Source organism: Leptonychotes weddellii, chromosome 7, assembly GCF_054177405.1.
Source record: "Leptonychotes weddellii isolate Sample4059 chromosome 7, ASM5417740v2, whole genome shotgun sequence".
In the NCBI taxonomy this organism is placed as follows: domain Eukaryota; kingdom Metazoa; phylum Chordata; class Mammalia; order Carnivora; family Phocidae; genus Leptonychotes; species Leptonychotes weddellii.
Window position 1 is genome coordinate 132,814,778 of NC_138375.1, and position 15,224 is coordinate 132,830,001.

At 46.9% G+C, this 15,224-nt stretch overlaps 1 protein-coding gene across 1 annotated transcript in view; it reads right to left on the minus strand.

The window, feature by feature from the left end:
• The window catches only part of RUFY1 (RUN and FYVE domain containing 1), a 59,607-nt gene that overhangs the window by 16,189 nt on the left and 28,194 nt on the right, over positions 1–15,224 (minus strand). The window contains exons 8-11 of the mRNA XM_081827298.1: positions 13,194–13,263; positions 10,739–10,840; positions 9,471–9,587; positions 7,718–7,885 (exon numbers count right to left, since the gene is read on the minus strand). Of these exons, the coding sequence (XP_081683424.1) occupies positions 7,718–7,885; positions 9,471–9,587; positions 10,739–10,840; positions 13,194–13,263 (457 nt within the window). The remainder of the gene's footprint in view (positions 1–7,717; positions 7,886–9,470; positions 9,588–10,738; positions 10,841–13,193; positions 13,264–15,224) is intronic.

Below are 15,224 nucleotides of genomic sequence, written 5' to 3' on the forward strand. Positions count from 1 at the left end.
CACAAGCAGGGAGAGTGGGTGAGGGAGCAGCAGACTTCCTGCGGAGCAGGGAGCCTGATGTGGGGCTTGATCCCAGGACCCTGGGATCATGACCTGAGCCGAAGGCAGGCGCTTAACGACTGAGCCACCCAGGTGCCCCTTTTGTTTAAGTTTTATTTATTTAATAAATAAATAAAGACAGCATGCATGCGTTCAAGTGTGCAAGTGAGAGGAAGGGCAGAGGGAGAGAGAAGCAGACTCTGTGCTGAGCAGGGAGAGTGACTTGGGGCTCATTCTCACAACTCTGAGATCATGACCTGAGCTGCAATCAACAGTCAGACACTTGACCAACTGAGCCACCCAAGCGCCCCATCAGTAGTAACTTTTAAATATTTTACTTATTTGAGAGAGAGAGAACACACGCTTGAGTGTGTGTGTGTGAGCAGGGGGGAGGAGCAGAGAGGGAGGGAGGGGGAAAGAATCTCATGACCCTGAGATCATGACCTGAGCTGAAACCAAGAGTCGGATGCTCCACTGACTGAACCACCCAGGCGCCCCATCAGTAGTAACTTTAAATGTAAATGGTCTAAATGTTCCAATCAAAAGACACAGGGTGACAGATAAAAAAAAAACAAGACCCATCTATATGCTGCCTCCAAGAGACTCACTTCAGACCTAAAAACATACAGACTGAAAGCGAAGGAAGGGATAGAAAAACATATTGCATGCAAATGGAGGCAAACAAAAAAAACCCCCAAAACTGGGGTAGCAGTACCTACGTCAGACAAAATAGCATTATATAATGATAAAGGGATCAATCCAGCAAGAAGATGTAGCAATTGTAAATATCTGCGCAACTGACACCAGAGCACCTGAATACATAAAGAAGCTATTAACAAACATTAAGATAGAAACTGACAGTAATACAATAGTAGGGGACTTTAACAACCCACTTACATCAATGTGTACATCATCCAAGCAGAAAATCTATAAGGAAACAGAGGCTTTGAGTGATACACTGGAGCAGATGGACATATCCATACAGAACATTCCTTCCTAAAGCAGCAGAATACGCATTCTCTTCATGTGCACATGAGACATTCTCCAGGATCCATCACGGTAGGCCACAAAAGGAATCTCAATAAATTTAAGAAGACTGAAATCGTACCAAGCATCTTTACCCACAATAGTATGTAACTTGAAATCAATTACAGGGAAGAAAAACAACAAAACACAGAAGAAACACAAACATGTGGAAGCTAAACAACATGCTACTAAACAACAAATTGGTCAAACCAAGAAATCAAAGGAGAAATTTTAAAAAGTACCTGGAGACAAATGAAAATGGAAACACAATGGTCCAAAATCTTTGGAACGCAGCAAAAGCAGTTCTAAGAAGGAAGTTTAAAGTGATACAGGCCTCCCTCCAGAACAAGAAAAAATCTCAAAGAAACAATCTAACCTTAAACCTAAAGCAGCTAGAAAAAGAAGAGCAAAAGCCCAAAATCAGTCCTAGGAATGAAATAATAGAGATAAGAGTAGATTAAGTGAAATGAAGACTTAAAAAACAATAGAAAAGATCACATGAAATCAAGAGCTGGTTGTTTGAAAAGATAAACAAAACTGATAAACTTTTACCCAGACTCATCAAGAAAAAGAGAGAGGACTCAAATCAATTCAGAAATGAAAGAGGAAAAGTAATAACTGACACCACAGAAATATGAAGGACTATAAGATACGACTACGAAAAATCATATACCAACACATTGGACAACCTAAAAGAAATGGATAAATTCTTAGAAACCTATGATATTCCAAGACTGAATCAGGAAGAAATAACCAGTTCCTAGTGGTGACACTAAATTTGTAATAAAAAAACTCCCAATGAACAAAAGTCCAGGACCAGATGGCTTCACAGGGGAATTCTACCAAATATTTATTTAAACAGAGTTAATACTTAATCTTCTTAAACTATTCCAAAAAAAACAGATGAGGAAGGAAAACTTCCATATTCATTCTTTGAGGCCAGCAGTGCCCTGATACCGAAACCAGAACAAAGGCACTACAGAGAAAACTACAGGTGAACATCTCTGATGAAGACGGATGCAAGAATCCTCAATAAAATATTGGTGAACTGAATGCAATCATCCATTAGAAGGATCATTCCCCACAGTCAAATAGGATTTATTCCAGGATGTAGAGCTGGCCCAATATCTGCAAATCAATCAATGTGATACAACATATTAACAAAATGAAGGGTAAAAACCATATGATCATCTTAATAGATGCAGAAAAAATATTTGACAAAATATAACATCCATTCGTGATAAGAACTCTCAACAAAGTGGGTTCACAGGGAACATACCTCAACATCATAAAGGCCATATATGATAGACCCACAGCTAGCATCATACTCGATGGGGAAACACTGAGAGCTCTTCCTCTAAGGTCAGGAACAAGACAAGGATGTCCACTCTCCCCACTTTTATTCAACATAGAACTGGACGTCCTAGCCACAGTAATCAGACAACAAAAAGAAATAAAAGGAATCCAAGTTGGTAAGAAAGAAGTAAAACTGTCACTATTTGCAAACACATGATACTCTATACAGAAAACCTGAAAGACTCTACCAAAAAAATTTTACAACAGATAAATGAATTCAGTAAGGTTGCAGATACAAAATTAATATACAGAAGTCTGTTGTATTTCTATACACTAATAACAAAGTAGCACAAAGAGAAATTAAGAAAAAAAAACCCATTTATAATTGCATCAAAAATAATAAAATATCTAAGAATAAACTTCACCAAGGGGGTAAAAAACCTATACTATGAAGACTGTAAAACATAGATTGAAAAAAGCTGAAGATGATAGAAAGCCAAACCATGCTCACAGACTGGAAGAATAAATACGATACTTGTATAGAAACAGATACCTACATCGATGGAACAGGACAAGAGAGCCCAGAAGTAAACCCAAGCTCATACTGTCAATCTACCACAAAGGTGGCAAGAATATACGAATATACGATGTCTTCAACAAATGGTGTTGAGAAAACTGGACAGCTACATAGAAAGGAATGAAACCGGACCGCTTTCATAAACCACACACAAAAATAAACTCAAAATGGATTAAAGACCTAAATGTGAGAACTAAAACCATAAAAATCCAAAAAGAAAGCATAGTGCAATCTCCTGGGACATTGGCCTTAGCAACATTTTTCTGGCAAGGGAAACAAAAGTAAAAACAAACTATTGGGACAACATCAAACTAAAAAGTTTTTGCATACTGAAGGAAACCATCAATAAAATGAAATGATAACCTCCTGAATGGGAGAAGACATTTGTAAAGGAGATGTCTGATAAGGGGTTAATATCCAAAATATACAAAGAACTCCTACAATAAACCACAGCTAAAAATAATCTGATTAAAAATGGACAGAAGACCCATTTACATGTTTTCCTACAGAAGACATCCAGATGGCCAACAGACAAGTGATTGGTGCAGCCACTGTGAAAAGCAGACTGGAGGTTCCTCAAAAAAGTAAAAATAGAAATATTATAGGATCAGTAATTTCACCGAAGAAAATGAAAATACAAATTCGAAGAGATACCTGCACCACTGTTTACCGCAGCATTATTTCCAAAGGGCCAAGATATGGAAGCAGCCCGTGTCCATCAACGGATGAATGGATAAAGTGTGTGTGTACACACAACGGAGTATTACTCAGCCATCGAAAAGAATGGGATCTTGCCATTTGCAACAACATGGATGGATCTAGAGGGTATCATGCTAAGTGAAATAAGTCAGAAAGTGAAAGACAAAAACTGTATGATTTCACTTATATGTGGAATCCAGAAAACAAACCAGAAAAAGACAAAAAAATACAGAGAACAAACTGGTGGCTTCTAGAGGGGTGGGGCATGGAAGAAATAGGTAAAGGAGATTAAGAGGTAAAATTTCCACTTACAAATTAAGTAAGTCATGGGGATGAAAAATATAGCACGGGCAATATAGTCAATAATACTGTAATCATGGGGTGCCTGGGTGGCTCAATTGATTAAGCAACTGCCTTCGGCTCAGGTCATGATCCTGGAGTCCCAGGATCGAGTCCCGCATCGGGCTCCCTGCTCGGCAGGGAGTCTGCTTCTCCCTCTGACCCTCCCTCCTCTCATGCTTTATCTCATTCTCTCTCTCAAATAAATAAATAAAATCTTAAAAAAAAAAAAAAAAGGAAGAGCAAAAATTCTCAATGCTTTAGGAAAAAAAAATAATACTGTAATCATGTTGTATGGTGATAAGATGATGACTTCACTTTTCATGATGAGCTCTGTGTAATTGAACTTGATTCACTGTGTTGTACACCTGCAACTAATGTCAACTAAACTTCAATTTAAAAAAGAAAACAAGGACTGGGGGCCTGGGTGGCTCAGTCGGTTAAGTGTCTGCTTTCAGCTCAGGTCACGATCCCAGGGTCCTGGGATCGAGCCCCGCATCGGGCTCCTTGCTCAGCGGGGAGTCTCCCTCTCCCCTCCTGCTTGTGCTCTCTCTCTCTAATAAATAAAAAAAATAAAAAAAAAAAAGAAAGAAAGAAAAGAAAACCAGGACAAAAAGCATGAACAGGCAAGAACAGGAAACACGAAAGGCTAAAGAACATACGAAGGGATGCTGCAGACACTCACTAGGCGAACAAACGCATATAAAACAAGCACACTCAGAATACAGATGTCAGCAGACCTCGCTGTAGGGGGGCGTGTGCTGGTGCAGCCCTTCTGGAAAGCGATGCAGCTGGGCTTCCACAAACCAAGGACCCAAAGCATGGGCCAGAGAGACGCGCCCCCGCACCCCTCCAGAGCCCCTGGGGGGGGTGGGACGTGTAGACCAACCGCCATGGGGGTGTTCATACTGGCAGAGTGGCAGGAACAGTGTCCACCACTGCGGGGATGGGCAAGAAGCAGTGACCGCATACACCAGGACTAACCCCTTCAAAGCCCAAACCAGGTGCACCCCGGCTGCGTGTAGCTCTGAGGGGGGAAAAGGAAGAGAGCCACGCACAATACCACCCATGTAAATTACAATTCACGTACTCAAGATGATGTGCATTTTAGAACGACAACTATCCATACAAAATAAACACTCTAGAACATAGGCCCAGAGGAACAAGGATGGGAGCGGGCATGAGAAAAGAAAACAAGGGGTGTTTTATGACAGCAGACCCCACACCGAGGGACACTCGCGAAGCCCCTGAGCCAAGAAACGTACAGTACGCAGCACTGACTCAGCAGACCAGGGCCGGGCGCTGGCAAAGCAGGGGTGACAAGCCGGGGAGCCAGTGACCCTTGTTAATCGTGGCGAACAATGAGCAAAACTACCACTTGCCCCAGCCTGGACGTGGAAGCCATGCCAACCGCGCCAGGGCTCCAGGGGCCGTGGCTGTGAAGAGCCGGGGCGCAGCCATGGGGGCTGTGAACGAGGGGGCTGTGGAGACAGGAGCAGAGTCCAAGGGTAGGGGCCGGACGGGTTAGAAAAGCTACCTGCTTCTGCGCCCTGAAGGAAGTGAGAGAAACTGGCAAGTGAGCCCCGGAGGCCCCACGGCATCCTGCAGCAGGTCAGGGGTGCGGGCCACTGAGGGGAAGGAGGGAGCGAGGGAGGGAGAGACTGAGGCAGGCACGAGAACTGCGCTTAATAAACGGGCCACTAAACTGTGGGCACCGACACATGGACTGAGGGGAAGCACACACACACAATGACCGAGGGGACTGCACTGTCAAAAACCCACAGTCAGGCCCGAAGAACATCTGTGACTGTTTGATCCTTCAGACAACCTCCAGGCCAGCAAACCAACGCCAGGAAGGAGCCGGCCGCAACAGGTGTGTGGCCACCAGGAAGGCCCCGCGCCCCTTGCGAGCCCGCTTCCCATGGGCCACGGAGACGGTGGACGTCTCAGGGACCACGGCAGTCCGCGGACAAGTTCTTCATGCAACAGAGGGAGGGGAGCCTTCACAGTTCCTGCCCAGAGACGCAGTGAGGGCCGCGGCCGGCCGGGGTCTGCCCTGTGTGTCCCTAGTTTCCCTTGGCAAATAGGCATTTGGCAATCGTGTTTTGGCCCCACCATTCTATGCTGGGCAGGATGGGTCAACGTGAAAGACAGCTAGTCTTGTGGTTCAAACACAGGCCTGGTGGGCTCCGTGCAGAGTGCTGCCCGACACCCAGGGGCTGTGGACAGTGAGGACTCTGGGACTGGACGGGACTTCCAGGAGCTCGTGGGGCCGATGGGGGAGAGCGACAACCACGGCTGTTAACCCTTGTGCTCCCCTTCATCGGGCTGGCAGCCCAGACACGCCGGCCCCAGGCTCTGCTCGCAGCCATGCCTGGCCATGCTGCCTTGCCCTTTGCTGTGGAATCCAATGGAATGATGTGTGCAACTTCTCTGTCTGGGAGGAAATCCTGCCTCTGGACTTCTGCTTTTCTCTCCCCTTCCGCCAGCAAGCATGGCAGCTGGAGCCTGGGTCCCTGAGGGACCACTGGTCTGGAATGCTATTTTAGGGTCTGCTAAGTTATTATGGCAGGATGGCTTCCCCTAATGTGCATTAAGATTACGTTTACAGACGAACCCAAAGCAGAAAAAAACACGAACAAATTAAAACAGAGCATGTGCAGGAGGGAAAACAGCGAAACTGTTTTCCATTTTCTCCCTATACTTGAATTTCCAACTGCTGCTACTATGATAATGTCAGTTACATAACAGTTTAAAAAAGGCAGAACAAAAGAACACACGTGTGTCTGCCCTCACGCCATCTCTCACACAGATGCATGACAGCTAGGGAAGAGGAAGTGGGACAGTGTGGGCGTTAAAAACAGAAAACAGAACTTCAAAAAAAAAAAGTTTTGAGGACAGAGGATAGTCCTGGGCGCTGCCGTAGCTTCTGAGCAAGAAAGCTTTGTGATTTTATTTTTTATTTTAAAGATTTTTTATTTGAGAGAGTGTGTGAGCAGGGGGAGGGAGCAGAGGAAGAGGGAGATGCAGGCTCCCCGCTGAGCAGGGAGCCCAATGTGGGGCTCGATCCCAGGACCCTGGATCATGACCTGAGCTGAAGGCAGACGCTTAATGACTGAGCCACCCAGGCGCCCAAGCTTTGCGATTTTAGATGCTAGCTTTCAAACCGTGGCATGATCGACTCTTTCTGGGCTAGGTCCCCTGGACCCCTCCAACACGATAGGAGAGGTAAGCAGCTAGCTGTGCGGCTGGAGACTTGGCAAGATCAGTGTCTCGGCAAAGCCTGAAAAGACCATACTAACTTACATTGCTCCTTACTCCGCTTCTCCATCTTCTGGGGGCAGACAACTAGTCACTGAAGCAGAAGGAGACAGACACTAGGGAGACATGAAGGGAACAACAGGCCGAATGCGGGTTTGGATTCAGAAGACACAGTTGCGCTGTCAGCTCTACTTAGGAGCTGGGCCAGCCCAGGCACGTGATGCAGTCACTGAGTTCTGCCCTGTCACTTACGTTCCTCCACGTTATAAACTTTTCTTGGGGACTAATGGGAGGCCCAAATAAAATAAGCGCAGGAACGTGCGATAGGGCCTAGGGACCGGGCCCACCGCATGCGAGCGCCTCACAGATGTGTCCTCCCTCTCCTGCAGGAAGAGCGGGGACAGACCAAGAGGCAGTGTGCGACAAGCAGCAGGAAGCCAGGCTGTAGGACTGTGGGACGGACACAAAGCCAACTCTCACCTGAACTTTGTGGAACATCTGTAAATTAATCGCTTTGACTTCTTCCAGCTGCTGACGGAGGGCGACCAGGGTGTCCTGCTTCTCGTGCGTGTCCTTTTCTAGCAGCTTCATGGCAATTTCCATTTCCGTCTTCATTCCAATCTGTAACTCCAGTTCTTTTTCTAGTTCCTTAAGAGAGTATTGATAACGAAAGTGTTACTGAAGTAGACACAGGGATGTGTTTACCTGAGGCTGTATCCTAGGAATTGCCAGAAATAAAAAACCCAAAGTCAGAATAGGTTAGGGAGATTTATGAGAGTCTGTCTGGAGCACTACTAGATTAAGTTTTTCCCTTTTTCTCATTGTATAATGAACTGGCTCTGTATGCAAACAACAGAAAGCTGGTAGGTGGCATTCAGCCTCGAGTTCTAGCAACCATGTTCTTTAAACCTGAAGACTAGAACGCACAGCCTGAAAGAATGTCTGCTCAGCACTGTGATGCTGCCATGTCAGAGTTTTTGGAATGGGCTGCTAGATTAAGGCCAACAAGGGTGCGACCATGCTGAACTAGTTCCGTCCTGGGTAACTCAGGACACACGTCTCCACATCGGTGCAAAGAAGCAAAGAAACAAAGCAGATCCAAGACCTGGGTCTAATAAAAAACACTGGCTGGGGGGCGCCTGGGTAGCTCAGTCATTAAGGGGCTCAGGTCATGAAACCAGGGTCCTGGGACTGAGCCCCACATCAGGCTCCCCGCTCAGTGGGAAGCCTGTTTCTCCCTCTGCCCCTGCCTGCTACTCCCTCTGCTTGTGTGCTCTCTCTGTCAAATAAATAAAAAAAAATCTTAAAAAAAAAACCAAAAAAACAAAACAAAACAAAACACTGGCTGGGGCGCCTGGCTGGCTCAGTTGGTAGCACCCGCAACTCCTGATCAGGGTTGTGAGTTCAAGCCCCATGATGGGTATGGTGCCTACTAAAATAACACAAAAAACAAAATACTGGTCACTGGCATGGAGGTTAGGTGGAAAGAAACAGACTAGAGGCTATGACTGAGGGAGCTGTACTGGCAAAACCACCATGAATCTGGTCTCACGGTGATCCCTGACAAGGGTTTATAAAATCGGAAAAAACGCAGAACTTAGTGGTAAACTAAGTAACCCCTTAAAAAAAAAAATTTTTTTTTTTTAAAGGGACAATTTCTACTTCTCCATGAATATATTTTTTCACACTTTAAAAACTTTATATAGGGTTCCTGGGTGGCTCAGATGGTTAAGTGTCTGCTTTTGGCTCAGGTGATGATCCCAGGGTTCTGGGATCGAGTCCCGAATCGGGCTCCCTGCTCAGCGGGAAGCCTGCTTCTTCCTCTCCCTCTGCTGCTCCCCCTGCTTGTGGTTTTTTGCTCTCTCAAGTAAATAAAATCTTTAAAGAAAAACTAAAAAAAAAACACAAAAACTTTATATGAAAAATTAAAATTTTTTTTTTTAAAAAATTTTATTTGAGAGAACAAGACAAAGGAGAGCATGAGTTGGGGAGAGGGAGAGGGAGAGGCAGACTGCCCTCTGAGCAGGTAGTCCGACTCCGGGCTGGATCCCACCACCCTGAGATCATGATCCCAGCCGAGGGCAGATGCTTAACCGACTGAACCACCCAGGTATCCCAAAAAACTCATTTGTTTTTAAAAGCAGATCTAAGCACGTGTGTGAAACGTGCAGACCAAGAACGTGGCGGGCTACCGGGGAATACCTTCTAAAGACACTCAGTCCTGCACACTCACCAAACGGACTTTCTTCTCTTCTTTTAGCTGCTTCCACACATCACTATACATTTCATCCAGACCTTGACGAGTTTGCTTGTAAGTCTCCAGCTCAACTTTTGTGTCTTGTTTCGTTATCTGTATCAAACAAGAACACCCAGAGAAATGGTTTGCTTAGGGAAGTGAACTAACTACAAAGTGTTTTAAAATACGCCATAAGGATGCCCGGCTGGCTGAGTCGGTAAAGCATGTGACCCTTCGTCTCAGGGTCATGAATTCAAAGCCCCACCTTGGGCATGGAGCCTATTTAAACTAAGAGAAAAAAAAAAAAAATTAAAAAAAAAAGAATGCCGTAATTTTTAAAGATGTAGGGTAATTTCTATTTTTTAAGCATACTAGAGAAAGGTTAAAAGACATTTCAAAAAATTCTTTGAACTAGAAGGATGAAAGCAAGCCAACAGACTTTTGAAAAGTTAGGTTCAGAAAATGATTTGTACTTAGTTTTCGTTAAAGCAGAGCAGTTGTTCTCAGTGGGCAAGGCCCCCACCCGGCCCGGATTCGTTCACCCGGCATGTTGCTCAGCACTGGGTGGCTTTCGAGACGCACCAGCTACGGCCTCCCGGTCCTCCGGTCCTCAGGTGAGAGGGCTGCCGGTCAGCAGCCCTGCCGCACAGCAAAGCGGGTCTCCAGCGCCGGGAGGCGCAACGCCTGGGGCGGCAGGGCCGGGGGGAGGGCCCACCCACGGGACAAGCGGGCGCCGGGGCGGCCTCACAGAGCCCCCGGTAAAGGGGGCCGAGGCTCCGAGCGCGGGGCCCACAGGTGCGGGAGCAGCGGTCCACGCGGCCCGCGGGCGAGGGGGGCGGCGCAGGGGCACAAAGCATGGCAGCGGCGCACTGCGCGCGGCCCTCGTCACCACCGCTCACGGAGCTTCCGGTTGGCCGGGGACGCGCGCGTGCGGCCTGCGTCACCACCGCACAGGGAGCTTGCGGTCGGCCGGGGACGCGCGCGCGGGACACGTGCGTGCGTGCTGCCCGCGTCACCACCCCACAGGGAGCTTGAGGTCTGCCGGGGACGCGCGCGTGCGGGACGTGTGCGTGCGTGCGGCCTGCGTCAGCACCGCACAGGAGGCTTGCGGTTGGCCGGGGACGCGCGCGCGCGCGCGCGGGACGTGTGTGTGCGTGCGGCCTGCGCCACCACCCCGCAGGGAGCTTGAGGTCGGCCGGGGACGCGCGCGTGCATGACGTGCACCTGCGTGCGGCGCGCCACCCTGCCTGGGGCCAGCATCTCACCTCCACGCTCTTCTCGCTTCTTTCGCGAATTAACTCGTTTTGTTCTCTTAATTGTTGCTGCTCTTCTTGAAGCGAACAAATCCGGTCTGTTGCAGCTGAAAGCTGATGAAGAAAGATTTTTATGTTTCTTAACGTCAAAATTAATCTTACCGTTCCAAATTTAAAAGCTGACGTCTGGCACCTTCGCAAGTGACGATGGATTTCCACGTATTTGATATTTTGTTTTTTATTTTATTTCTTGGTTTTAAATAGGTAATATACTGACACAGTTTTAAAAAAACGAGAGCAAACTAGTTAATGTGGGCAAAAATTTACGAACAGAAACTGTGACAGACACTTGAATGTCCAATACTGGAGAAAAGGTTTAACGAATGGCAGTGGGCGCCACTGGGCAGACAAACATGTAGTTATGAGAATGTCTGCAAAGGCTTTTAGTGACTTGAGAACATACTTAGGGTGAAATGTCGATAAGGAAAAAAGGTGGGTTTATAAAGGATGTTCTCATCTCTAAATAAAAAAAAATCACCTAGGTTAAAAATGGGTAGGAAAAGTTGGGGACTGTGTAAACACCAATGATAACAGTAGCTCTTACTTAGCAAAGGGATTATGGGCTTTTGAAGTGTTTCCAGCCAAGAAGCAAAAGGGTATTTTATCCCTAGCGGGAGAGTGAAAGCCTCTGGGGGAGGAATCACAACCAAACCACTGAAGGCAGGCCCTGGAGAGCATCTTCCTGTCCGTGAGTTACCACAGTTGAGGGCAAAGTGTATACAAACAGGACACCTTCGCAGACCTGCTGAGTGGAGGCTCTCAGGAGAGGCAGGCAGAGGCGTGAGCACACCCACCGACCTCTCCTTATCCAGCCTCCGAACCCAGCCTGGGGAGAGAAGCGCGGGCTGGGGGAGGGGAAAGAAGACCGGAACTGGCTGTGCTCTTGGCGTCACTCACTGAGGGGGGCCCTGAGGCACTGAACTCCTTGCTCCTCGTCGTCAACAGCATCTAAGTCCAAGTGGACTCAGAACCCACGACTAACCATAAGTTGCTGCACCTAAATAAGAAACTTTAAAGCTCCAGGAGGTGCTAGTTGCTACCAGGGAAGAAGCAGGCAGAAGCCGGACGCTAATTCCCATCTGCTCTCTGAAGATGGAGAGAGCACACCCTGAAGAGAGAGACTTTTTTCTAAAGCATGTTTCCTATTACAATTGTTGACCTTTAAAGAAAAAAATAACCCAGCTGTTTAGTTCCAAAAGCTAAAATTAGACCATCACTGAAAGTATGCCACCTCACCAGGGAGAACAAAGAATCAATCTGTTTGATCTAAAATCAACTAATGTCTCCACGCGCCAAGTGTATTAGGCACATTTATATAACACTTACCTAATTTCTACAACATTGTGAGGTATGGGTTATCATCTAATCTGGAGATGAGAACATGAGGCCCAAAGACCTGCCTACCTAAACTGAGGCCCAGAGGCCCACCCACCCAAGGGAAACGGGGTCCTCCAATTCTAAGTGTGGTGAAGCTGCTCCTGGGAAGCCCATCTATGAAGGCCACCTTTGAATCTCCTTCTCCTCACACAAATCTGAGCTCCTCTCCTTAAAGCTTTTCAGGGCTGGCCCCATGGGAGAGAGCAGTCAGTTTAAAGGACGCCTTAAATTGGGCCCTCCATACAGAGGCATGCTCTGCGTCTCTCCTTTGGCCGTAATCTGCCTCCACACCGAGGTGGGGGTCACGCCCTGGCCCCTGTCACAGCCCTCTTCCTCCCCAGGGAGACCTGGTGGGGAGGCCCGAGTAGCCAGGGACCGCTACCTGTGGAAAGCCTCAGAAAGGCTGAGCAACCCCCCTCCTGCTAACAGGAGACAAGATGTGTCCACCAAGAAGACTGCCGGGCAGCTGGCAGCAAGCTTTCTTCCTCGGCCTCAGCCCTCCTTCTTCCTGTCCTTTCATTCTCTCTCTTCCTAGTGAGAAAGCAGAGAAAGACCACACTGTGGGGAGACTGGTTCCATGCTCCTGAGAGGCCGAAACACAGAAGGGGTGGGCGAGGGTTACTTTTACCTCATAACAGAGTCTGTGCCTTCTGGGCAGCAGGGGGACAGACTACATCAGAGGAAGGTGGGTGAAGAGGAAGAGAGAAGCACATTCACCACAGGAGCTGGGCTTTCCCAAGGACGCCTGGTTTTCCCCGGGTGCACTGTGAGGTGGTAAAACCTAAGTCCCTTAGAACTGGCTCATGATCAGCTGCACCGGCTCACGGGAAGCCCCAGACAGCGCTGAACACGGACATTCTGAGGATGCAGAACTCTGAGAACGCCTGACCCCCCCCCTCCGCCCTGTGCAGTTCAACCCAAACTTAGCAATTCCCATTCCGACCAGCGAGAAGCTCTGCTCAGATACACCAACCATACCGTCTCTTCACCTTGGGCCATTCTGTTCTAAGAACTTCAGTAAGTTACAAACCTCTTCTTGAAGCTTTGAATTCGTCTTTTCCAAGCCATCTATCTTGCTTTGAAGATCCCCAACTGTGCAGCTAGAGAAAACAACACATTAAGTAGCAGTGAGCTTATAAAGGCTGTCTCCCCAGCCTGTGAACAATGAGAACAGATTCCTAGGTTTCCTGTGCGATGGATGGAGAGTCGAGGGTCTCCAACGAACTCAGAGATGAGAATTCTAAATATGTATGTATGTGTGCATGTGTATACATTTACTACAAAGATTTCAATGTCTTTCTCCCAAAATACGCTATCCATTTCTCTTTTAGCCAACTGGAAAAGAAATAGTTTTTTTTCTCCCTAACACGATAGATGGGAACCAAAAGGTGCTGGCGGCCATGTATCTAGATCAATATCTGTAACAAGATATTGGTGCTTTGGGGTTGTAGGAGCAAAGGTGGTTTTTTAATTTTTTTTTTACACTTTGCCTCATTTTTCAAATACTCTTTAATCTGTACTACTTTCCTACCGAAAAACATGTCAAACGAATGTAAATTTGATAAAAAAATATAGCAACATTAACAAGCAGTAACTTCTTTTTTGGATGATATGCCAGGCCCTGTTTGTTCTAAGCACTTCCAATGCATCAGCTCATGTGACCCTCCCCATGACACTGTGGGCAAATCTTACTGTTTCCTATTTCACAGATGAGAAAACCGTAACTTTACACTGGAAAACTCACTCACGATCATCCCCCTCTGGAGGGGCGCCAGGATCTGAATCCAGGTGGTCTGGCTCCAGAACCTGTACTTTTAGGCAACAGGCCCTACTGCCCCAAACTGGTGCCTTTTGCCAGTGAGGGGAGGACAAAGAAACAAACCTGGCGAGGCTAATGAATCAAGGTTCGAGCATTGAGGGGGGAGAAAAATTAAAACACAGTGACACAAAATGAGAAAGGGAACACAAAAGATATGGAGGGAATTACAGGGTTTGTTTTTGCTTTTGTTTTTTTAAGTAGGCGCCAAACTCAGGGTGAAGCCCAACGGGGGGCGGGGGGGAGCTTGAAGTCATGACTGAGATCGAGACCTGATCCAAGATCAAGCATCAGATGCTTAACCGACTGAACCACCCAGGCTCCCTGGGAATTAAAAATTTTAAAAGTATACAATTTTCAGTTTTTTTTTTTTTAAAGATTTTATTTTTTTGACAGAGACACAGCGAGAGAGGGAAACAAGCAGGGGGAGTGAGAGAGGGAGCAGGCTTCCTGCTGAGCAGGGAGCCCGATGCGGGGCTCCATCCCAGGATCCTGGGATCATGACCTGAGCTGAAGGCGGACGCTTAACGACTGAGCCACCCAGGTGCCCCACAATTTTCAGTTCTATTCCAACTGTATAACTTAGAAGATGTCACTAAAATTTATGCTTTTCTTAGAAAATCTAAATGACCAAAAGAGACATATCCTCAGAAGGAAAAAATCTAGATAACCAAACTTAGGAAAAACTGAAAAGTTGGCAAAGTACTGCCTCAATAAAGGCTTTGAGCTTCACATTTTCTGTTTTCTTTAAGAAAAAAATTTTTAAAGTAATTTCTACACCCAATATGGGGCTCAAACTCACAACCTTGGGATCAAGAGTCGCATGCTCCACCGACTAAGCCAGCCAGGTGCCCCGAGTTTTGTGTTTTCAAGGAGCAAATAATGCTCACGAACCAGAAACTCTTCCCAATTCATTTTGTGAAGCTGCACAACCCTGACACCATGCCAGAGAAGAAAAACTACAGAATAATTAGGTCAGTTTACATATTAAAAAATGATTTTTAAAACTACTCTCAAGGCGTGCCTGGGTGGCTCAGTCGGTTAAGTGTCTGCCTCCAGCTCAGGTCGTGATCCCAGAGTCCTGGGATCGGGCCCTGAGGTAGGCGCCCAGCTCAGAAGAGTGTCTGCTTCACCCTCTCCCTCTGCCTCTCCTCCCACTCATGCTCTCTCTCTCACAAATGAATAAAATCTTTAAAAAATAAAACTATGGGGCGCCTGGGTGGCTCAGTCGTTAAGCGTCTGCCT